This window comes from Salvia hispanica, chromosome 6 (assembly GCF_029641045.1).
Source record: "Salvia hispanica isolate PSC_SH4W2 chromosome 6, Shi_PSC_v1, whole genome shotgun sequence".
NCBI lineage: Eukaryota > Viridiplantae > Streptophyta > Magnoliopsida > Lamiales > Lamiaceae > Salvia > Salvia hispanica.
Window position 1 is genome coordinate 46,524,979 of NC_142697.1, and position 26,111 is coordinate 46,551,089.

Consider the following 26,111-nt stretch of genomic DNA (forward strand, 5'->3'; position numbering starts at 1 on the left):
TTTTATCTTTGTGATAATTTTTTCAGGCTGCTGAAAATGAAGATAGAATAGGAAGGATGAGTGGTGGAATAAATGGGGAAGTTGGAGTCAATCATTGTGACTATACAGACTAAATATAAAAGGCCCAGCCCATTTGCATTTTCTCTTATTGGCCCAATAGACTTAGGCCATCGGTAACTGATGGAATCTATGGGGCCGGGCCGGACCACTCCGGCCTTCGAGTTTGGTGAGGGCGGAAGGCCCAGGATCGGGTTTTGTACCCGTCCGGGGTTATAAGTCCGGGTTTGATTTGTGGCCTGGCTCCGGATGCTGCTGTGTAATCAGGCGTCGGGCTGGGCCCCAAATTAATAGAAGCGTTTCGTTTAGAGCTCTCGTTTTGAAAAAATAATACTTCCCACGTCCCGGATAATTCGGGTCACTTTGACCGGGCACGGGTTTTAAGAATTGTAATGAAAAGTGGGTTGAAGAAGTTAGTGGAATGTGGGTCCTACCTTTATATATTATTATTATAATAAAATGTGAGTAGGAATCAGTTAGTGGAATATGGGGTCCACTATCAAAAATGGTGAAAGTGAAGTGGGACAAATTATGTGGGACGGACCGAAATAGAAAACTTGGACGAATTATCTGGGACGGAGAGAGTAAAGTAGGAGAGAGAATAATGTAGTGAAGAGTCTTATCTACAATATTTTCTTTCTTACTTTACTATTTCTTCACTTTAATTATTTATTATTATATTTTCAAAATGAGCTCAAAACGAAACGTCTCTATTACTGTAGAATGCAGGGAGTATGATTTAATATTTAAATTACAATTAATTAAATACTAATTAATTAGTTTAAAAGAAATTTTCACTTCTTTATCATCTTGTTACATATTGTATTTTCTATCCCACAAAAATGTCCTACAAGTTTTTTACATATAGGATAACTCTTGTTAAAATGTCAACTTTTTAACTATATTAAGACAAAACTAACCCTACAACAATATCATAGTTATGAAATTGCCCTTAATTGTGTAATTTCATATATCTAGCTCAATTATTAATATTTTTGCATGAGTTGTATTATTGTAGAGTACTGTATTAATTATACTCATTTTGGAAGCTAGTGGTGATAGCTACTTAATTAATTAAAATTTAACAAAAAACAGGACCATACCTGTTATAAATAATTAAACATTAACGATTTTGTCCCCATAGTATGATATTATTCGTGTGTGAAGAGAAAATCAACAATTTATTTTCATTTCTAACTTTTAGATTACTTTGAAGGTATTTCATTTTTATGTAAAAACCAAAAATTGTAACTATGTATAGGCTAGGCTGTCTGCAATGCAATTAAACCTTTTTGGCTTCTATGTTTTACTAAAGTATTTATCTGTTTATGACAATTAATCATGTGCTACAAATTATGAATTTGTAGGACGGTGTATTACAACTTTGATACCATGTGCAGAATAGCTGTTTGCACATTATTTTCAAATCTGTTTTCTAAGATGGTGTTCTTTGAATTTCATCCTTCAATCTGTTTTGTCAAAGATCAGGTATTCAAGGAGGTCGTCCTACAGGGAACCCTTGATCATGGCCTTTATCACTTCCTTGTGAAGCAATCCCCGATCAAGAGAGGCAGTAGCCCCAGCTTTTCCTTCAAACAAGACAAGTGTTCACCTCCTGTGCACACCACATTTATAGGATCCAACTCTTTTTCTGCTTCATCTTCTAGACCTGTTAACTCTAGTCTTGACTTGTGGCATAAGAGACTTGGACATTCAGCTCTAGATGTTGTTAAAATTGCGCTAAATAGTTGTAATGTTTCTTTTACATCAATGAAATCAGTTTCTCTCTGTCCATCATGTTGTCTCTCAAAATCTCACAGACTGCTCTATTCTTTGTCTAAATCTTCATTTGCTCCTCTTCAACTGGTTCATAGTGATCTTTGGGGTCCTTCTCCTGTGATATCTAGGAATGGTTTTGTTTACTATGTTTCATTCATTGATCATTACAGTAGATTCACTTGGGTATATCTTCTCAAAAACAAAAGTGATGTTTTCTCAGCCTTTAAACAATTCAAAGCCATGACAAAAAATCATTGCTCAAGAAAAATTAAGATTCTCCAAACAGATTAGGGAGGTGAGTATCAAGCTCAATTACAGTAAGACAATCCAAAATAAAAATAAGACTCAACACAGCCCAAACACTGGGAAAGCTCAAATATATCTCTCCATTGACTATTAATGCTTCATGTGTGCAATAGAAAAATAAATAAAAATCTTAGTGACTTAATGATTTTGCTAATAGATTTGTTTTGTTTCATATATTTCTCAGCAATTAAACAACATGGAAAACAAAACAATAATAGAAAACAAAAACAAAACATAAAACATTCGTAAACTTAAAATAATAAAACTTGAGTAAATGCCTAAATTGGTCCTGAACATATGGCCATTTTACGTTTTTGGTCCTAAACATTATCTTTTGGATTTTTTGGTCCTGAACATATGAAAATTTGATCATTTTGGTCTTTCGTCAACATTTCCGTTAAAAACAAACGGTCAACCGATTTAATCCCAATTTTGGTCCTTCCATATCTCAACATGAGCTTTTGAAGAAGAGGCAATGAGGCTTCCATTCTTCCATTTCTGATTTCAAGAGTTAGACTCCTAAGGGAGTATGGAAAGGTAATTACACTACATAAAAAAGTCAATTTACCACGGAATTAGCGACGGAAAATGTTCGCTACGAATTACCGACAGAATATTTTTGGCAAGGATTTATCGAAGGAATTACCGACAGAATATTTTTGGCAAGGATTTATCGAAGGAATTACCGACAGATTGTTCCGTCGGTAATTTAATTCCTTTTTTAATTAATCTACTTACCGTCGGTAATTCGTCGGTAAAAAAATAAATTACCGACGAGCTCTTTACCGACGGAAAATTTTCCCTAAACCCTAATCCGTCGGTAAAGAGCACGTCGGTAATTTTTTATTTACCGACGGATTACCGACGGAAAGTAGATTAATTAAAAAGGAATTAAATTACCGTCGGAAATTTCCGTCGCTAATTACGTCGGTAAGTCGTAGCGAATTTTTTCCGTCGGTAATTTCCGTCGGTAATCTGACTTTTTTTTGTAGTGTTAGCTTTCGTGAAAAATCTTGCTAAGAGATTCCAGCTTTCTCATGTAAAATACTCCCAACATTTCATCCAACATTGTTTACATGAATTTACTTAAATACTCCCAACATTTCATCCAACAAGGCTACACGAGATGTGTAGCCAAGTAAAATACGAATTCAAAAATTAATACTAATATATAATGCAAAAACAAATGGATAAATTATTATTGACTAACAATGGATAATTAATGGGAAACGCGTAATTTCAACTTTAAAGTTGCGATTTGCTAAGGTCATCAGAAAACCGTTCTCAGCAGAGTGCTTTCTGAGGATAACGGAAACTTTAAAAGATAATTCTTCTTCTCCTTGTAATTCCTCTTGTTCCTCGACCATTCTCTTCGCACTTATCACTGATTCTTCACTGCAACAATACATTCTCACATATTTCAGTGTCGGAATTTCACCAAGTTCTGTAGGGAACTCCTTCAAGGATACCTCAGAAAGACTAAGGTGCTCGAGGCATGGGAAGTGAGAGCTCTCCGTCATCCACCATTCCAAGCCACTACACGAGACAAGTTTCAAATATTTGAGACTCGGGAACTGGCCTTCCACTGTTACCCATTTGCCTGTTGTGAAATATCCACCTTTCAACTTGAGCTTTTGAAGAAGGGATAATGTCCTTGCCTTTTCCAGTATGTCTTCCATTCTACTACCACCATACATTACAAACTTTAAACTCCTAAGAGAATGTGGAAAGGTAAGCTTTTGCAACAAATCACTCCTACCACGGGCTTCGCAGCTGAAAGATTCAAGCTTTTGCAGACGTTCGATGTTGTAGAGACAATAGTCATCACCATTCTCAATATCATCATCACTACCAGAATCAATTCCCTCAGATATGACGAAAGATAGTCCCAATTTCCTGATATTGGGAATCCTACGAACCATCATCTCATCACATTTGAAATTCCTTACTCTTTTGAGGGTTTGTAGATTCTCCATTATCACAATGTTGTCACTTGGAGGATCTGGGAGATAAAATGCTCCTCCGGTGCTCTCGGTATAAACACGGAAATGAACATGCCTAAGTTGGGACATGTTCCAAATTTCAACTGGTGCATCAACGTCATCTTTAGAATCAACAATTAATGTCTGTAGACTCCAATGGAGATTGATTGAAGAAGGAAGTTGGGAACCTTCTTTATGATGAAAATCAAGAAATCTCAAATTAACCAACTCGAACAATTTTCTCAGGGAATACTCATGTCCTCTTTGATGGGAAAATAAGTCGTATGCTCGCAATGTCCTCAACAATCTTAAATTGGACAACAATTCAACTCCTTCATAATCACGCTTATAGGAACGGACATGTCGTGCAGATCCCAGGGCATCAAGAACCTCCTTCTTTGAAGTGCTTCTTGGAATTAGTACATGGCGTTGGCTAAACGTGACTAGAGGTTTATCTTGGCAAAACCTCCCCTTTTCAGCTAATCTCAAGCAAAGGTCCCTCAACAAATCATGGATTTTCAAGTACTTCATGCTTCCAATTCTCCCGAACTCATGAACAAGAATTAGATTTCTCGCAACCAATTCATCTAAGTACTCTTTAGCAACTGTTTCCAAACTCTTGCCGCTTATTGGTTTTAGGAATCCTTCAGAAACCCATAACTTGATGAGTCTCGAGACTCGAATTTTACTATCCTCCTCAAACATTCCCAGATATAGAAAGCATGGCTTAAGATAAACTGGCAAATGGTTGTAGCTCAACTTTAGCAATTTCAAGCAATGCATATCATCCTCCGAATTCACTAGTGAATTTACGCTTCCCCTAATAGATTCCCAACATTCTGTGGTTCGTTCCATTTTTTCCAAAAGACCTCCCATCACAACAATTGATAATGGAAGTCCTCTGCAACTCTCCACAATCTTCTTTCCAATTTTCTCCAATTCTAAAGGACAGCTCTCCCCCCGAAACACAACTTTGGTGAACATATTCCAACTACTTTCTTCATTCATAAATTCCATTTCAAGGCTATAATTATTATTCAATTGAGATCCCAAATTCGATAGCCTAGTTGTCACCATTATCCGACTACCATTACCATTGTCAGGAAAATAGAGTTGTATCTTCTCCCATGGCTCAATACTCCACATATCATCCAACACTATTAGATACCTTCTATATGATAAACATTTGTGGAGTGATAGTCCTATTTCATCTTCTCTCATTTCACTCAACCTTTGTTTATTGGCTTGGGATAGAATTTCAGAAAGATGTTTTATAAAGCTAAATTGTTGAGAAATGGTAACCCAAGCACATATATCAAAATGGTCACCTATAAATGGATGTGCATAAACATTTGTGGCAAGAGTAGTCTTACCAATTCCTCCCATTCCTACGATTGGGATGACTTGGCGACCGGGTTGTCCGTAAATGAGCTTCTCCATGAGTTGAATCTTGACATTATCAAAGCCTACCATGGTTGTGCTGTTCGGCCTAGAGAAAGAAAATGTTGAGGAACCACCGGAGACTTGTGTATGATCTTTGAGTGCAACGATCTCCATCACTTTTTTCTTGATTAAATCCATATCTTCTATCACCTTTTGCAAACTCTCGTGAAAGTCTGCATATGTTGAGGAAACAGAAGAGGCTGAGACTTGTATCTCTAGCTGATCTTTGATTGCAATGATCTCCATCATGTCTTTTCTGAAATATGCTCGAATCTTTGCATATGTTGAGACTTGTCTCTGCAACTGATTTTTGAATGCAAAAATCTCCATCACTTCATTCTTAAGCAAATCCACGTCTTCTATGAAATCCACCAGGCCAGCCTTCTCGTGATAATGTGCATACATTTCGTAATCAGCATATGCCAAGACTTGTCTCTGCAGCTCATCTTTGAATGCAAAAATCACCATCACTTCATTCTTGATGAAATCCAAGTGTTTTATCACCTTTACCACAGTCTTATACAAGTCTGCAGAATCTGAGAGTTGTCTCTGCAGATGATATTTGAGTGTGAAGATCAAATCCATGTGGTTTGTCACCCTTTCTTTTACCAATTGAATGTCTTGCATCAAATCCAGCAGAGTATTATACAAGCCTCTGCCTGCTGCAGATATTGAGATATCTGAGACTTGTCTCAGCAGCATACCTTCTTTGACTGCAACCGAATCCATGTCTTCTATCACGTCCCTCAAAGCCTCGTACAAGTCTAAGACACCAGGACGAAGCTGTTCCACAATGTGAGATTCGATGACAACTTCAGCTGCATATGCCACATCAGCGATGCGCATTTCCAACGGATCAGCTTCATCGCCGTCAGCATATGGAAACTTGTAACCTTCGAGAAATTTCTGCAAAAACATAACAATTTCAGTGAGAGATTCAACTTGTTTTTTGTCCATAGAAATCGGAGGGGATGGATGATGCTCGATCTGATCCAAAATCTGCATAAGAGAAACCAGAGCTGCATAAGCCGCCATCTCGATTGGAATAATCTTTTTTTTTTAGGATGAAAAAATGGTGAAAGAGTGAGTAAGAAGGAAGAACAGGTGAAAAATGTAAGGGGGGACAAGAAATTGAGTAAAGGTATTGCTTTGATGAATTATTGGTAGTTGAAATGCTTAAACAGTATTTTGGAAGGTGCAATGTAAGTGGCATCCACAAGAATGTCTCTTGTCCTTTGCTTAGAATATTATGGTCTTATAAACTACTCCTACTTTTGTAACATCCACAAGAGCATGTGAATAAATCAACTAAGCAGCAGACAGTTGCTAAACATACAGGAATTTTCCACGTCAAAAAGTGGAGAAGATGATATCCAGATTTTTATTAGGAGTGCTATTTAATATTGACTATCTTTTCTGTTTTAATTTTTTGTCCTATTTAAGATATCATATTTGATTTTGGACTAATTTTTATTTTCTCTATTCGTTAAGATATCCAATCATTTTATTTATCTCTATTCACTCAATAATTATACCTAAAATTTCATGCCACTCAAAAATACGATCTTAATAGGACGGAATGAATATTTTTCTTCTATAGTACTTTCTCCGTCCATTATGTAATTTGTACCATTTTAATTTAATGTTTTCCCAAATTAATACTAAAATGTAAGCGGCATCTACGATAGAAGGTTACCTTACAAAGTTTTTGAGTCACTTAGCAACTTTTCAATTTTTATGAATTCAATCTCTTATTATCAATTTTCTTTCTTAGTATGAAGCGTTTCCTACTCCCTCCCTCCCTCCATGAAATAATACCAATTGTCATTTTAGGATATCCACAATTTAAACACTCATTATTTTTTTTCTATTTTAAATAAATAAACACTCATTACTTTTTTCTAGTATTTTAAATAAATAAACGAGTCTCATAATCTACTAGATTTTTTACCCTGTGGAAATTATATTCCTAACTTTTTTTTGATCTCATATTTTTGAACGTCTTCAAATTTGTGCAAGTCAAAATAAGACTATAAATAAGAGGAAGGAGGGAGTGTATCCGAATTTCAAATTTTGGCCCTCCTTTGCTTAGATTCCACTTTCTCGATAATTGTTTGTTAATTAGGTATTGCAACTTTGACTTGATAATGCACATATTTTGATATACTTATAATTTTTAGATATTATTTTATAAAATAAGAATCCTTTTCTATTCATTCATATTTACTTATTTATATTATTAGTAAATCCCATGTCAATTGTGCCAAGAGGAGGTCTTTAAGCCAGCCCAGATATTTGGAAAGCCCAGTCCAACAAAACACATATATTGAGTACGTATTCTCTCATTTTCAAAGTTAATTGATTCGTATTGCTTTCGAGACGTACCAAGTGAAACAATTCATTTCCTCTTTCGGTAAAAATTAACTTCATATTCTTTCGATAAGAATATGAAGGTTGAGTGGTGGAAATGAAAGGGGAAATGAGTTGGAATCTAACATTATACAGTCTAATCCAAGGCCCAATTGCGCTTTGAATATCTTAATAGCCCAACAGCATTGATAAATTAAGTAAAGTAGAAGTGTGAAATAAATAGAGTGAGTAAAATAGGAGAACAAATAGATAAATTTGAAATATTTATTTAATAGTACAAAGACTAATTTTAGTGAATAGACCAAAGTAAAAAGATAGAGATTATTTTATGTGGATGAAAGAAGTACTCCCTCCATCCCATAAAAGTTGAGTCGTATTCCTTTTTAGTCCGTCCTAACAAAGTTGAGTCATTTCCTTTTTTTAACAAAAGACAAAACATCTCATCACTCTTACTTTATTCCATCATTTACTTTACTCTCTCTTATCTTTCCTACTTTTTTCATCTCTCCTATTTATTTAATATAAATTCTTAATCTCCACGTCCAAAAGTTTTGTCTCAACTTTTATGGGATGGAGGGAGTAATAAACAGTCTAAATTATTCCATCATCAAATTATTTTTCCGAATCTTACTATATACAAAAGCGGAATGTTTACTGTTTTGCTTTAAATTGTTGGTTTCTTTTCTCTTTGTTCCTAATCCTCTTATCTTTTTCATTCTTTTTTATAAAAAATGGTTTTTCACTTTTTTTTAAATCTCTCATTATCAAATTAAACGTTATAAAAACATAATTATATGAAAAAAAGCAAAAGGCAATGGATAAAGAGAAGTCGAAAGAGAAAGAGAAAGAAGATTCTATAATTAAGTAAATTAATTAATAATGTTATTGGAAGTTTCGTATGATTCTCAAATTTCAATAAGATTGGGAGTTTTAGTTCATGATACTGTACCGAAAATTGGTACAAAACCATGAAATTTTTAGTTTATCAGAGCATCCACAATGGATGACCTAGTGGAAGCCCTAATAAGAGCCCTATTGATTGCCACGTCAGCATGCCCTATCTTTCTGCAATAATGGAGCCCTAGTGCATGCCATATCTCTTATCCACTTTTCATTTCAATTTTAAATCATTGTTTTTTAATTTTGTTTTTAATTACTATAAAATATCAAAATATATTATTTTAAACACCACAATGAAAAAAAAAAAAAAAACTACATTACTTAATAGAAAAGTGGAACTACATCATACTTAGATAAAAAAAAACTACATTAAAACTAAAATACTAAAATAGAGAAAAAACCAAACTAGTTATCTAAATTCAACCTATGCGCCAAATTCTTGATCATATTCTTAGTCCTTTGTCGGGCTTCCGGATCGGTTTCTTGACGAAGGCTGTTTTGGGCGTCAAGTATAAACATATTGTCACGCCCGCATTTTCTAAGGATAGAAAAAAAACGGTTGATCGCGACTAGGGGAGGGCTAAAGAAGCGGGAAAGAAAGGGGGAAACAACAAAACTCTACCATAGCTCAAACTAAATGGAATATCTCCAATAAAATCAGAGTATCATCTCAATAATTGACAACTCAAAGGGATACAATATCTCATCAATAAATGAACTCAAAAGAAACAACATTCAACGGAAGCATTCGAGAGACGAATCATACTATGTATGAAGACATAATATATTCAAAATCTTTATTTGTTATCTTCTTCACTTTTATGCTCAACACTCACCGCGCTCGTCACAGCTCAACCTGCACATTTTTAAAAAGAAATGCAAGGCTGAGTACTTGATGCAATCAGTGGACTCATGCCAAAAACATTTTATAAAACGTATTTTATCATGCCACCATTGAGTGAACTCGGGGTTTTAACTTTAAAAAAAAATACCCAAGACACTAAAATCATTTCCATAGTAAAATTCGGTTGATCAACCATTTTCCCATAGATGTTTACCATATCTGATCCATTGATGACAAGGAATGTGGCCACATTCCAAGTCACTAGACCGGCCGACCCAAAAGACGGCTCATGATCCCCATTGGTGTACACTAGCCTGAGTAGGAACTCACTCCCTAATCAGACCCGAATTCGATTATCCATAGATGGCAAAAGCCACAGCAGATAGGTTCCATAGATAAAACAAAACACAGCATGACAAATATTCATTTTCAAAAAAAAATATACTTAGGGCATTGCCCTTATTTAAAAAGAAAACCCACCTTGTTCTCTTAAATCCTTCACTTGTCAATCCTTTCCATTCCCAAATAGCTTGCAAAAATTCACCCTTTTTATGGAAGAATATAATATGCACAAATTAGACTTGAAGAAAATAATTCAACTAAAACAGTGCATGTATCCTTAACAATATTAACTCTTACCCTTCGATCTTAATTAGGAAATTCTGAACTCTTCGAAATAAAATCAGTACTCTTGTTGCCTTAGAATTTATCCTCTTGGCCATGATTGCCTCCCAACCAATTTCATCTTATTAAATTCCAAGCCAGCCATTTTCTTCAATATATAAACTCTGCCGTCTCCGATGAATTCACGGCTGCCATCCCATCTCTCTTCTCCTTCACGCAAAACATAGAACCACCGCCGACACTGTCGCAGTTGAAGCCTCCAGCCTCCTCTGTCTCCCTCGCGCGGTTTCACGCCATCACCTCCAGCCACCGTCTGCCCAGCCTCATCGTCTAACGCAGCAGTCACCGCTGCTGGATCGTTGCAGCCCTGCTGCTGCTGCAGTTCGCCGTCGTCTGCTGCTCCCACAACATGATTCACCATCGCGCCGCTATTGCCCACTGATTAGCCCTCTGTCGCTCGCAGCTCTACCACCGCCGTGAAAACAGCGATTCGTCCATCACTTCAAGACAACGTCGCTGCATCTCCTATCTCTATCTCACGTTCCCAAATTCAGAGAAACCAACTACCTTTCCCACTTTCTTCTCAACTCACGCACTCTCTCTTCCTCTAATCTGTACTCCGTCGTCACTGTCGGCGAGCTCGAAGGCTCAGCTCTCCGCCTATCTCCTTCTCTCATGGCCGCCGTGATTCGCCGCATCCGCGACTCTCCATCATCGTTGTTGATTAGCTTCGCACCGCCGCTGTCACTCCTCCATCTATCATTGCCGCTCAACTAAAGTTGTCTCCGTGGCCGCCGCTGCCTCTCCTTCGCACCGCCGCCACGGTCTGCCGTCGAAACTCCGGCAGCCGCTGCCGCCTCGCTCCCTTGCCGCGGGATATTCACATTGCCGCCCGTCCGGCTACTACTACGGTTAGGGATTTCGTGGCTTCTTCTTCTTCTTCTTCTTCCAAATCTCGCTCTTTTCACAAACATAACTCCACCGTCGCCGTCTCTGTTTCTTCCTCTCCTTTTTCTTCCGATCACAACGCAGCGCCGCTGCTGTCACGGTGCAGCGCTGCTGTTCGCACCCGATGCCTGTACCATCGTCCTCTTCATCTCCTCCTTCGGTCTCCGTCGAAATCGCGGTGGCTTCAGCGCCGTTTCCGGTATCCACTCACGCCGCTGCTCTGGCCCGCTCAGAGCCACGCCACCATCGCCATCCATCGTCGTTGCTGATCATTCAACGTTGCTGCTGCTGTCCGGTAGATGCAGCGCCGCCTTTCTCCTCTTTCATCGCTGTTAGGTCAAAAACGCCTCACTCTCGTCTCTTTCTCCAACTCTTGGGTAGGTTTCTCTCTGCTTTTTAAATTGATTGAATGTAAAGAGACGTGGAGAGGAGATGAATTATATAGATTGTCTCTAGTTTTATTTGAAACTGATTTGGTTCCTATTTTATTGGTAGTGCAGATCATGGCCAAGATTTCCCGTAACTGATAATTTAGAGCGTGGTTTTCATCATATTTGTGTGATTGGGCTTTTCTAATAAACTGGGTTAAAGAAAAACGAAAAATAAGAAGTCTTGGGCTTTGAATAAGTGGTTTCCTCAAGTAAAAGAATTGGGCTAGCAAAAGAATAATTGTTTAAGCCCAAATTGTAAAATCATTCTCTCCCGCAAAAGAAACAAATGCGAAAAAAATATCCAGATGCATAAACGATCCCTTCAAGAATTAATAAAAAAAAAGTAGCAAAAAGTCGGGGTGTTACACATATACTCAACCACCTCGCGATAACCTCTAAACTCCTCGATCGCCCTATCCATGAGCTGAACAGATGGAGGAGGCGCAGCCGGGGGGGGGGGGGGGGCGCTGATCCAGACGATCCCGCCTTCTCCTTCCCTTTGGCCTGGGCTTTAGCAGCCTTGGTACCAATGGGACGTCTAAAAGTAGACGTAGGCGTGCCGGAACTCCCTTCCTGCTCAGCGTTCAGATCCATAGGAGATGGGCCGCTGCTCGTGTAATCGCCAGCGGCGGTGTTCTTCGTCCGCTTCAGAGCCGAGGATCCAACCGGTATCCTTCCGTTGAACTTCCCCTTGTCCTTCAAGATCGGCCAAACATTGCGCTTGAACTGCCCGAACTGCCGTTGGTACTCGGACAACGACTTGTTGAGGACAACCTCCATGACCTCACCGCTAGCCCTTCCATCCCCGTTCCTGTTGTAGATATAACAGAAGTTGTTGATGTGGATCTTGATCCGATCCCAACACTTGCGCGGCTGAACCTTGGTCCGCTTGAACACCCACTTCGGTTTCACCTCGTTGTAGCGTTTCTCAATGCGATCCCACATCTTGGCCGAAGTCTGGTTGTTGGAGGCTATCGAATCCTCCGATACATCGACCCAACCGAGCCTCCTTCAGGTACTCATCCAACTCGTAGTCAGTACGCCCTGTTGCGTACTCCTCGTTCGGCTCGTTGTGTGGGAGTGGGACTGGTACCGTTGGCGCCTTTTCTTTCCGCTCCATCTTCTTCCTCCCTTTCTTCGGCGGCGGCCGCACAGGGGCAGGAGGTTGCCCACAACTAGGCTCCATATCCTCTACCCGATACTCCTCGGTGCCGAAGAACGGATCGAACTCAGAGTCCGAGACGAAAGTGGATCCTACAAATCCGGGCGTCTCAACCCGGTAGTCTTAATGGCCGGGCCACCGGGCGCCGCCTCCTCCAAACATCGGCATATCGTCGTCGACATTATTCGGGCATGGGTATTGACTCGAATCCATTGTTGAAAGTGTGGATATTGAGAGAATATAGAAGAGAAATTGAAAGGTTTGGTGTGTGAAAAGTGAAGAAAATGGAGTATTTATAGTGGTTTAAATTAGGGTTAATTAATTTAAAAAAAAAAAAAGTGGGGCTCAGGCTCGGGCGCGCCTCTGCTATGGGCGCCCGATCTCACGCCCGATCGGGCGGGCGGGCGATCGGTCGCGACCGAACTCTCAGTCGCACTCGGGTGTGACCGAGGCCTGCAATGGATGCCCGACCACGCCCGAGCCCGATCTCGGCCGATCGGGCGCGTGATCGGGCATCCATTGTGGATGCTCTCAGGTAGTTTTATTAATTTTTTATTTCTTCACATTATTCCACAACCAAGCTTTTTTTGTTGAAATTGAATTTGATATTAAGTCGGAAAACTATATATGTATGTCATTGCCGGTGAATTAAACGATGACGTCTATTCATACAAAAAACGTCTCGTTTAGTTGAAAACATCGGTCATATATTTATTACACATAGACACCTTATTTTCATGTCTTAAGATAATTGCGAAATAATCCAAACTTCATAATTTTTTCAGCCAATTTAATGTTATGGGCAAAAAAGAAATTTAAGTTGACCATTGTGGATGTCCTAAAGGCAAGTGCCTCGAAGCCGACCTTGAGTCTCCCTCCTCAACAGTTTCATGAGAAAAGCAAAAGGCAAAAAAGAAAAAGGTTGAATGTTTGAATGAAATGCTTTTGTGTTTGTGATAAACTATTAAGATGGAAAATATTTCCATTGCTCAAAGGTGTGTTTTACTATATGGAGGTCCTTAAGCCCCTCATCTCCTCCTACTGTGTCCGCCACTGCACGCCAGGGTTTCATCCCGCCGAGGCGGATGGTGGAGAGTTTTAAAACTCGTGTCGTTCCAAAAATTTATAATTTCAAGAAAAACGGATGGAGTATATGGTTTTTGATAAATACAATCCATCGACGGTCGCAACACTTATGCCATCTATATCTATTGGGCCGAGATATTAAATCCAAAAGGATTTGAAGCAATATGAACACAGCCCAAACATTGGGAAAGCTCAAATATATCTCCCTATTCAATGCTTGATGTGTGTAAAAGAAAAATTAAAAAAATCTAGTGACTTAATGATTTTGCTAATAGATTTTCAATATTATTGTTTTGTTCCATATCTTTCTTCAAAAGACCTCCAATCACAACAATTAAACAATATGGACACTATCACCAACATGGGAAACAATAATAATGGTAGTCGAATAATGACAACAACTAGGCTATCGAATTTGGAAACACAAAAAAATCAAAGTGACTCACAAGTCAGTAGCTGGCAAATTGAAAGTTGAGATTTGCCAAACTCTCCACTTCTTTATTCTCCTCCATAACTTGAAAGGAGAGTTATACTTCTCCTTGTAATTCCTCTTGTCCCACTTCCGTTCTCTTCGAACTCTTCACGTACCGACTCACTGCACTGGAACAAGATCACGAGTATCAAGTTCTGCGGGTATCTCCTTCAAATCACTCAAAGTTGGATATATTACAAACTTAAAAGTCTCCTAAGATGTTTAGACCTTTTGGGAAGTATATATAATAACATGACAAAACCAAGCAAAATAAGTCGCAGCAACATTTCATGTAAACAAGTTATGGTTATCTACAAGAATTGCTCAGAGATACTCCTATCATCCAAGGTAACATAGGGTATACGCTACCCGAGACAAAATTCATATTAATATAATGCAAAAACAAATCAAGGGATCTCACGAGTCACTCTATTCAAATTTAAAGTTGCGATTTGCTAAGGTCATCATAAAACTGTCCTTATCGTAGCGCTTGTTGAGGATCACGGAAACTTTAAAAGATATTTCTTCTTCTCCTTGTAATTCCTCTTGTTCTTGAACCATTCTCTTCGCACTTATCACTGATTCTTCACCGCAATGATACATTCTCACGGATTTCAGTGTCGGAATTTCACCAAGTTCTGCAGGGAACTCCTTCAAAGATACCTGGTAAAGACCAAGGTGCTCGAGGCATGGGAAGTGAGAGCTCTCCGTCATCCACCATTCCAAGCCACTACACAAGACAAGTTTCAAATATTTGAGACTGGGGAACTGGTCTTCTACTGTTTCCCATTTGCCTGTTGTGAATTCTCCACCAGTCAACTTGAGCTTTTGAAGAAGGGGTAATGCACTTGCCTTTTCCAATATCTCTTCAATTCTATTTGTTAAAGTCGAAAGAGTCAGACTCTTAAGAGAGCGTGGAAAGGTAAGCTTTTGCAACAAAGCACTCCTACCACGGCCTTTGCAGCTGAGAGATTCAAGCTTTTGCAGACGTTCGATGTTGTGGAGACAATAGTCATCACCAGAATAAATTCCCTCAGGTATGGTGAAAAATAATCCCAATTTTTTGATATTGGGAATTCTGCGAAGCATCATCTCATCACACTTGAAATTTCTTACTCCTTTGAGGGTTTGTAGATTCTCCATGATCACAATCTTGTCAGTCGGAGGATTTGGGAGATGCAATCCTCTATAGTTGAACAAGCCATAAACAGAGATATCGACATGCCTAAGTTGAGACATGTTCCAAATTTCAACCGGTGCATTCATGTTTAAATTCATGATTGATGGAGAATGAAGAATTAATGTCTGAAGGCTCCAGAGGAGATTGATTGAAGAAGGAAGTTGGAAACCTTCTTTATGACAAACATTAAGAAACCTCAAATTAACCAACTCGAACAATTCTCTCAGGGAGTACTCATGTCCTTTTGGATGGGAAAATCTGTTGTATGCTTGCAATGTCCTCAACAATCTTATATTAGGCAGCAATGGAACTCTTTGATAATCACTTATATAGGAACGGACATGTGGTGTAGATCTCATGGCATCAAGGACTTCCTTCTTTGAAGTGCTTCTCGGAATAACTAGACGGCGTTGGATAGACGTGCCTAGATGATTATGTTGCCCGACCACATGATAAAACCTTTCCTTTTCAGCTTCTCTCAAGCAAAGGTCCCTCAACAAATCGTGGATTTTCAAGTACTTCATGCTTCCAGTTCTCCCAAACTCGTGAACAAGAATTAGATTTCTCGCAACCAGATCCTCTAAGTACTCTTTAACTACTGATTCCAAACTTTTTCCATTTACTGGTTTTACAAATCCTTCAGAAACCCATAGCTTGATGAGTGTTGAGACTCGAATTTTACTATCCTCCTCAAACATTCCCATATGTACAAAGCACGGCTTAAGATAAACTGGCAAATGGTTGTAGCTCAACTTCAGTATTTTCAAGCAATGCTTATCATTTTCTAAATTCACTAGTGAATTTATGCTTCCCCTAATAGATTCCCAACATTTTGTGGTTTGTTCCAGTTTTTCCATAAGACCTCCCATCACAACAATTGATAATGGAAGTCCTCTGCAACTCTCCACAATCTTCTTTCCAATTTTGTCCAGTTCTAAAGGACAACTTTTCCCCCCAAACACAATTTTGCTAAACATATTCCAACTACTTTCTTCATTCATAAATTCCATTTGAAGGCTATAATTGTTATTCAATTGGGAACCCAAATTTGATAGCCTAGTTGTCACCATTATCCGACTACCATTGCCATTGTCGGGAAAATAGAGTTGCATCTTTTCCCATGCCTCAATACTCCACATATCATCCAACACAATTAGATACCTTCTACGTGATAAACATTTGTGGACTGATAGTCCTATTTCATCTTCAATCATTTCACTCGACCTTTGTTTATTAGCTTGAGAAAGAATTTCACCAAGAAGTTCTTTTAAACTAAATTGTTGAGAAATGGTAACCCAAGCACATATATCAAAATGGTCACCTATAGATGGATGTGCATAAACATTTGTAGTAAGAGTAGTCTTACCAATTCCTCCCATTCCTGCGATTGAGATGACCTGGCGACAGGGTTGTCCATAAATGAGCATCTCCATGAGTTGAATCATGACATCATCAAAGCCCACCATGGTTGTGCTGTTCGGCCTAGAGACAGAAGATGTTGAGGAACCACCAGAGACTTGTGTATGATCTTTGAGTACAACTATCTCCTTCACGTCTTTCTTGATTAAATCCATGTCTTCAATCACCTTTTGCAAACTCTTATAAAAGTTTGTAGATGCTAAGGAATCAGAAGAGGCTGAGACTTGTATCTCTAGCTGATCTTTGATTGCAATGATCTCCTTCACGTCTTTCTTGATCAAATCCAAATCCATGTCTACTCTGAAATCCACCCGAGTCTCATACAAGTCTGCATATGTTGAGGAATCAGTTGTTTCCGAGACTTGTCTCTGCAGCTGATTTTTGAATGCAAAGATCTTATAGAAGTCTGCAGATGTTGAGGAATATGAGGCTTGCCTATGCAGATTACCATTGAGTGCAAAGATAAGATCCATGTGTTTAGTCACCCTTTCTTCTATCAATTCAATGTCTTGTATCAAATATCGCAGAGTCTTAAACATGTCGTCAGAGACTTCTCCCAGCAGCTTACCTTCTTTGACTTCAACGATAAGATCCATGTCTTCTATCACGTTCCTCAAAGCCTCGTACAAGGCTAAGACACTCGGACGAAGCTGTTCCGCAATGTGAGATTCGATGACATCTTCAGCCGCATAAACCGCATCAGCAATGCACATCTCCAGCGGATCTGCTTCATCGCTGTCAGCATAAGGAGACTTATAACCTTCGAGAAATTCCTGCAAAAACATAACTATTTCAGTGAGAGTTTCAACTTGTTTCTTGTCCATAGCAATCGGAGGCGAAGGATGATGCTCGATCTGATCCAAAATCTGCATAAGAGAAACCAGAGCTGCATAAGCCGCCATTGATATGATTTTTCTTTTTCTTTTTTTTTTGAGATAAGATAGGAGTAATTTTTTTTCTGATTGCTGAAAATGAAGATAGAATAGTATCTAATTAAGGATGAGTGGTGGAAATAAAAGGGGGAGTTGTATTCAAACATTATTGATTTTACAGACTAAATATCAAAGGCCCAGCCCGATTGCATTTTCTCTCATTGGCCCAATAGACTTAGGCCATCGGTAATTGATGGAATCTTTGGGGCCGGGCCGGGCCGGGCCGCTCCAATTATTAATATTTTTGCATGCATTGTGTTATTATACTTTTTGTAGAGTATTATACAAATTTTAGAAGCGAGTGCTGAAAGCTACTTAATTAATTAAAAATTAACAAAAACAAGACCCTACTTCATGGTACAATTATGGTAGTATGATATTATTCATGTGTGAAGAGAAAATCAACAATTTATTTTCATTTCTCCGTTATTGGTGATTTGAAGGTACTTATTAATGTGAAAACCACTAATTGTAATCTATGTTTATTATTTATCTTGATCTTGAAAATCATGTGCTACAAATAATGAACTTATATATTGTATAAGAGGCAATAATGAGCATATATGATGGAAGGTGGATTACAATTTTGATATCATATGCAAAATAGCTGTTTTTGCACATTGTTTGGTTAAATTGTGAAAAGTATTAGTAGTATTTTTTTCTTATTTATTGTAACTTGGCTTTCTTGATTTGTGCATCATTATGAGATTCGTTGTCTGAGAACAACTATCTCTACTAATATTATTAATTCTCGATCCAAATACAATACATGCATATACCATCATTTTATATACTCTGACCCCATTAAGTAGAAAACAAGTAGTGGAGTACTATATTTAAATTCATAATAAATTTCAATATTCCAAAGAGAGAGACGTTATATTGACTACTATAGTTAAGCTATGTACTCCATATTACACAAGAAATGTAAAACCAAAATACCTAATAAATTTATGTAGTGTGTGTAGTGTGTGAAATTTGTATAGTGTGTATAGTATGTGTAGTGTGTTAAGTGTGTGAATTTTTTTTAGTGTGTGAAGTTTGAGAAATGTGTGTAGTGTGTGAAATGTATGTAGTGTGTGCAGTGTGTGTATTATGTGTGTGTAGTATGTGTATTTTGTATGAAGTGTGTGTGAGTGCGTATTTTGTGTATAGTGTATGTACAGTGTTTGTGCACATATTATTCAAATTCAATTTCATATCAATTACTTCATTTTACTAAACATATGATTTGGAAAGAATTAGAATTCAATTTCTTCCAATTCAATTCCACATAATTCCTATTCCAATTCAATTCCAGTTTCGTGCACCAAACGAAGCCTAATAGATTTTCAATAGTATTGTTTTGTTCCAAATCTTTCTTCTGAAGACCTCCAATCACAGCAATAAACAATATGGACGCTATCACCAACATGGGAAACAAAACCATTTATACCAACAAGGAAACTAGAAACAAAAAAAAAAACAAAAACATGTGTAAAATTAATAATGTTGGTAACATAGGGTATACGCTACCCGAGACAAAATTCATATTTATATAATGCAAAAACAAATCAAAGGATCTCACGAGTCACTCTATTCAAATTTAAAGTTGCTATTTGCTAAGGTCATCATAAAACTGTCCTTATCGTAGTGCTTGTTGAGGATCACGGAAACTTTAAAAGATATTTCTCCTTCTCCTTGTAATTCCTCTTGTTCCGCGACCATTCTCCTCGCACTTATCACTGATTCTTCAGTGCAACTATACATTCTCACGGATTTCAGTGTGGGGATTTCACCAAGTTCGGCAGGGAACTCCTTCAAATCTACCTCGGAAAGAGTAAGGTGCTCGAGGCATGGGAAGTGAGAGCTCTCCGTCATCCACCATTTCAAGCCACTACACAAGCCAAGTTCCAAATATTTGAGACTCAGAAACTGGCCTTCCACTGTTTCCCATTTGCCTGTTGTGAAATCTCCACCCCTCAACTTGAGCTTTTGTAGAAGGGGTAATGCACTTGCCTTTTCCAATATGTCTTCCATTCTACTCTTATGCATTACAAGATTTAGACTCTTAAGAGAGTGTGGAAAGGTAAGCTTTTGCAACAAAGCACTCATATCATAGCCTTTGCAGCTGAGAGATTCAAGCTTTTGTAGACGTTCGATGTTGTGGAGACAATAGATCTCATTATCACCAGGTATGGGGAAAAATAGTCCCAATTTCTTAATATTGGGAATTCTACAAACTATCATCTCATCACACTTGAAATTTGTTACTCTTTTGAGGGTTTGTAGATTCTCCATGATCACAATCTTGTCACTCGGAGGAGGATCTGGGAGATGCAATCCTCCAACATTGCTCCAGCCTGAGTTGAAATCAACATGCCTAAGTTGAGGCATGTTCCAAATTTCATCCGGTGCATTCATGTTTAAATTCATGATTGATGTAGGATGAAGAATTAATGTCTGAAGGCTCCAGAGGAGATTGATTGAAGAAGGAATAAGGGAACCTCCTTTATGACAACCAATAAGAAACCTCAAATTAACCAACTTGAACAATTCTCTCAGGGAATACTCATGTCGTGAATCAGAATATATGTCGTATGTTCGCAATGTCCTCAACAATCTTGAATTGGGCAACAATTGAAGTTTTTCATAATCACTTATATAGGATCGCACATGCGGTGTAGATCTCATGGCATCAAGGACTTCCTTCTTTGAAGTGCTTCTCGGAATAACTACACGACGTTGGCTAGACGTGCCTAGAAGATTATGATGCCCGACCACATGATAAAACCTCTCCTTTTCAGCTTCTCTCATGCAAAGGTCCCTCAACAAATCATGGATTTTCAAGTACTTCATGCTTCCAGTTCCCCCAAACTCGTGAACAAGAATTAGATTTCTCGCAACCAGTTCATCTAAGTACTCTTTAACTATTATTTCCAAACTTTTGTCCTTTACTGGTTTTACAAATCCTTCAGAAACCCATAACTTGATGAGTCTTGAGACTCTAATTTTACTATCCTCCTCAAACATTCCCAGATATAGAAAGCAAGGCTTAAGATAAACGGGCAAATGGTTGTAGCTCAACTTCAATATTTTCAGGCAATGCATGTCATTCTCCAAATTCACTAATGAACTCATGCTTCTCTTAATAGATTTCCAACATTTTTTTGTTTGTTCCATTTTTTCCAAAAGACCTCCCATCACAACAATTGATAATGGAAGTCCTTTGCAACTCTCCACAATCTTCTTTCCAATTTTTTCCAATTCCAAAGGACAAGTTTTTCCCCCAAATACAATTTTGCAAAACATATTCCAGCTACTTTTCTCATCCATAAACTTCATTTCAAGGCCACAATTGTAATCCAATTGAGATCCCAAATTTGATAGCCTAGTTGTCACCATTACCCGACTACCATTGCTATTATCAGGAAAATAGTGATGTATCTTCTCCCATGCCTCAATACTCCACATATCATCCAACACAATTAGATACCTTCTACGTGATAAACATTTGTGGACTGATAGTCCTATTTCATCTTCTCTCATTTCACCCGACCTTTGTTTATTAGCTTGAAAAAGAATTTCACCAAAAAGTTCTTTTAAGCTAAATTGTTGAGAAATGGTAACCCAAGCACATATATCAAAATGGTCACCTATAAATGGATGTGCATAAACATTTGTGGCAAGAGTAGTCTTACCAATTCCTCCCATCCCAACAATTGGGATGACTTGGCGACTCTGTTCTCCATAAACGAGCTTCTCCATGAGTTGAATCATGACATCATCAAACCCCACCATGGTTGTGTTGTTCGGCCTAGAGAAAGAAGATGTTGAGGAACCTTGAGAGACTTGCGTATGATCTTTGAGTGCAACGACCTTCATCGCATCTTTCTTGATTAAATCCATGCCTTGTATCATCTTTTGCAAACTCTCATGAAAGTCTGTAGATGTTGAGGAATCAGGAGAGGCTGAGACTTGTATCTCTAGCTGATCTTTGATTGCTATGATCTCCATCATGTCTTTCTTGATCAAACCCAAATCCATGTCTTTCGTGAAATACACCTGAGTCTCTGCATATGTTGATGGCGAGACTTGTCTCTTCAACTGATCTTTGAATGCAAAAATCTCCATCCCTTCATTCTTAAGCAAATCCACGTTTTCTATGAAATCCACCGCGGCAGTCTTGTGATAAACTTCATACGTTTTGTAATCAGCAAATGCCAAGACTTGTCTCTGCAACTGATCTTTGAATGCCAAAATATCCATCACTTCATTCTTGATGAAATCCATGTGTTTTATCACCTTTACCACACTCTTATACAAGTCTGCAGATGTCGAGGAATCTGAGTCTTGTCTCCGCAGATGATATTTGAGTAAGAAGATCAAATCCATGTGTTTTGTCACCCTTTCTCCTACCAATCGAATGTCTTCTCTCATCTTCCACAGAATCTCAGACAGGTCTGTGTCTACTGCAGATATCGAGATATCAGAGACTTGTCTCAGCAGCATACCTTCTTTGACTGCAACCACCGAATCCATGCCTTCTATCACATTCCTCAAAGCCTCGTACAAGACTAAGGCACCAGGACGAAGTTGTTCCACAATGTGAGATTCGATGACATCTTCAACCGCATAAACTGCATCAGCTATGCGCATCTCCAACGGATCTGCTTCATCCCCCTCAGCATAAGGAGACTTATAACCTTCGAGAAATTCCTGCAAAAACATAACAGTTTCAGTGAGAGATTCAACTTGTTTTTTGTCCATAGAAATCGGAGGGGAAGGATGATGCTCGATCTGATGGATGATCTGCATAACAGAAACTAGAGCAGCATAAGCGGCCATCTCGATTAGTATAACTTCTTTTTTTAGGATGAAAAAAATGGGGAATGAGTGAGAAGGAAGAACAGGTGAAAAATGAAAGGGGAGACAAGAGAGTGAGTAAAGGTATTGCTTTGATGAATTATTGCCACCAGATATTATTATTTAACAATGTTTGATTGTTGAAATGCTTAAACAAATAGCATTACTGTCAGCCATCTTGAAAGGTGCAATGTAAATGGCATCCGCCAAAGAATGTCTCATGTCCTTTCCTTTGAATATTTTGGTCTTATAAACTACTCCTACTTTTGGTAACATCTACAAGAGCATCTTCATAAATAAACTATCTTATCATTATTTATGGATTCAATCTCTTAATTTTTTTTATGGAAGAATATGAGTGTAATGAGTTGATGGAGTTTGAGGTCCACTTACTAAAAGTGGGAAAAAATGGTAAATGTGTCTTTAAATGACGGACACAATAACTGCATTTTATTTGAAGATAATATAGTCAAGCAAATTCAAGTTTAATCAATCTAACTAAATTAATCAAAGTAAACGTGTATTACTCCCTCCGTCCCTGAAAATTTATCACCTATTTCCTTTTTCGTCCGTCCCTAAAAATGTTTCACCTTTCACTTTTACTATTTTTGGTAGTTGACCCCACATTCCACCAACTCATTCTCACTCACATTTTATTTTAAAACTAATATATAAAAAGTAGAACCTACATGCCACCAACTTTTTCAACCCACTTTCTATTACATTTCTTAAAATTCGTACTGGGTCAAATGGTGCCAATTTTAAGGGACGGATGGAGTATTAGATTGGATCATATTTGGGTCAAGGCATATTAAATTTGTATAGATTTGCATGGTTAGTATGGTTCTTGCGGATGTTAAAATTTGTAACATCCACAAGAGCATGTACATAAATCAATTGTCTTATCATTAATACTTATGGATTCAATCTATAATAACTATCTTTTTTCTTTCTTATATCCTAATTAAATTGACATTCAAATAAATAAAATATAGTAGTTTTTAATTTAAAATTTGAATATTATTAATTTGAAATAAATATATACATAATTAAAATATTAAAACTTACGTAATTTACATTGATCGAGGGGACTGTAGTAAATCGCAACATGAAAACTGTAGGGATCAGACCACTCGGGATTCGCTAATTAACGGGACCTCTTTATTACAATTGTTCTAAGATGGCTAATCTCAGAGTTACAAGCCAAGATACAAGGTATACAACCGAACTATACAATCTACTTGAAGCTACAAGATACAAAGGAACCCTAGCACTAATCTGAACCCTTGACCAGTTCAGAATCCATAGCTATATTTTTGGATCTTGACATGCACACTAAGTAGAACAATTAGTATAGTAAAAACTCAGATGTTAAAGGATCTGAAACAAGAATAATCTGAAAACACAAGTAATAAACCGAGGGACTTTGGCTTAGGTTGCACACGCAACTTCACAAGGGCCAGAGACCTCCACCGTCTGCACTGCGAGTCACAAGGGGAGCACTGTGAGACTGAACAACCCCCAAACCCCAGGGATTAACCGATTACTACTTCACAGAAGCGATTCACCACAGAAATCACAAGGACTCGTCTCAATCACAAGAACACTGCCAGAACATCACCAATTGTCTCTCACACACCAAGATCTTCTCAAAACTTCACCGAATGCAAAAGATCAGAACTCAACCGTTCGATCACCAACAGATCCACCACATCAACACAACGTTGAAAGGATCTCACTCTTCCTCACACAACAAGAGAAGGAATGATCGGAGAAGATGACCAGAGAAGAAAGAGAGAGAGAGAGAGAGCAATCGCTAGAGAGAAGGCAGAGATGAGAGAGAGTGTGAAGATCAAAATGAATCAGGCGGAATAGAGAGAGATGGAGTTTAACCACTCACAACAAACACACCCTAGATCCAACGGCCAGCATTCACAATCTGGGTGATAATGCCACGTGGCAGCCATCGGATTATCCCAGGTAAGTTTTGGGCCACAACACATTGGGCCACAAATAATAGAATCTGGGCTTCGAATTAATTAAGCCCACAATTAATTCCTCCAGCCCAATTCACAATTGGTCCATATATCTCACAAAAACCGAATGCCCAGAATTGAAATTTCAATTCGCAAAAATATGATAAATATAAAGATAAAATAACTCCAAATTCGTATTTTGCTTCAGAGTTTCAGTAGAATGGTTTGCATTTCTTACGGTTGTTGCTTTAATTTACTGTTTAAAATTTTAACATTGTGAAATGGTATTATAGAGACTTGTTACTATTTGAAATTTGGACTATGGGCTTTTTTAATTTTGGGTTTTGGGCTTCAGCTGTCTGCTTTTATTTTTGGTTTAGAGTGCTACTCCTATTTCATCTTCTTCGTTGTGTACACAAATTGTAAAACAATTAATCAATCCAAACAATTGGCTATTCCAAAATGGACCACTACCTATGAAACCACGTCGTTTAATTCGAATATATTATTAATTGTGTTATTGTCATTAATGGTAACTATAATGTTTTGCTTGTCACAATGATTTTCAGCATATAATAAATAAAATGAAACGGATAACCGGTTTTGAACACTCACAAGGGCTTGAAAATTAATTACTAGTATTATATAAACAATTATTAAATGTAAATTCGACGTCTGATTTTTTATTTTTTTAAAATTATATAAGTGCCCATATATTTGGAAAGCCCAATCTAACAAAGCACCCGCTTTTATTTAAGAAGGCCTAATACACAAATAATATATTCTCTCATTTTCTAAGTTAATTGTTTTGTACTATTGGGATTTACATTATTAGTACGTAGTGAAATGTGTTGTGAAAAAATTTCTAAAAATAAAATAGACTAATTTTATGGGACAGATTAAAACGAGAAAAATGAGCTATTTTTTGGGAACATAGTGTATGTGTATGGATTTAGTGCAAGAATTCTGACAACCCTCACAATATGAGGTTTTTATTTGAACGATAAGATTATCAAAATCTAATCAAACTATAACTAAATCCATCGTTGTAAACCAGTGTATTATTAAAATGGATTATTTTCAGGTCAAGCTATATTAAATTTGCAACATTCCTAATCACCTTTCTAATAGATTTGCATAGTTCATGCAGTTTAGGTATAAGAAATTACATGCATACAACATAATGAAGAATATTGAAAGCTAAATTTATTCAAAAAAAAAAAATAACAAGACCATACCTGTTATAAATAAGTAAACATGAATGCTTTTGTCTCCAATATGGTATCATGATATCATTCATGTGTGAAGAGAAAATCAACAATTTATTTTCCTTTATCCCATTTAGGTTATATGAA

General features: G+C 37.7%; 3 protein-coding genes across 3 annotated transcripts; all 3 read right to left on the bottom strand.

Annotated features, from left to right (window-relative positions):
• Positions 1–3,343: 3,343 nt before the first annotated feature.
• LOC148923997 (putative late blight resistance protein homolog R1A-3) lies at positions 3,344–6,660 on the bottom strand. The gene has a single exon (XM_089060903.1). The coding sequence runs from the start codon at positions 6,600–6,602 to the stop codon at positions 3,348–3,350; it is 3,255 nt and encodes a 1,084-aa protein (XP_088917029.1). The 5' UTR covers positions 6,603–6,660; the 3' UTR covers positions 3,344–3,347.
• Positions 6,661–14,675: 8,015 nt separating this feature from the next.
• On the bottom strand, positions 14,676–17,991 carry LOC125200345 (putative late blight resistance protein homolog R1A-3). The gene has a single exon (XM_048098003.2). The coding sequence runs from the start codon at positions 17,903–17,905 to the stop codon at positions 14,834–14,836; it is 3,072 nt and encodes a 1,023-aa protein (XP_047953960.2). The 5' UTR covers positions 17,906–17,991; the 3' UTR covers positions 14,676–14,833.
• A 1,439-nt stretch (positions 17,992–19,430) lies between these two features.
• Positions 19,431–22,811, bottom strand: LOC148923998 (putative late blight resistance protein homolog R1A-3). Its single transcript, XM_089061057.1, has one exon. The coding sequence runs from the start codon at positions 22,760–22,762 to the stop codon at positions 19,511–19,513; it is 3,252 nt and encodes a 1,083-aa protein (XP_088917183.1). The 5' UTR covers positions 22,763–22,811; the 3' UTR covers positions 19,431–19,510.
• Between the last annotated feature and the right edge of the window lie 3,300 nt (positions 22,812–26,111).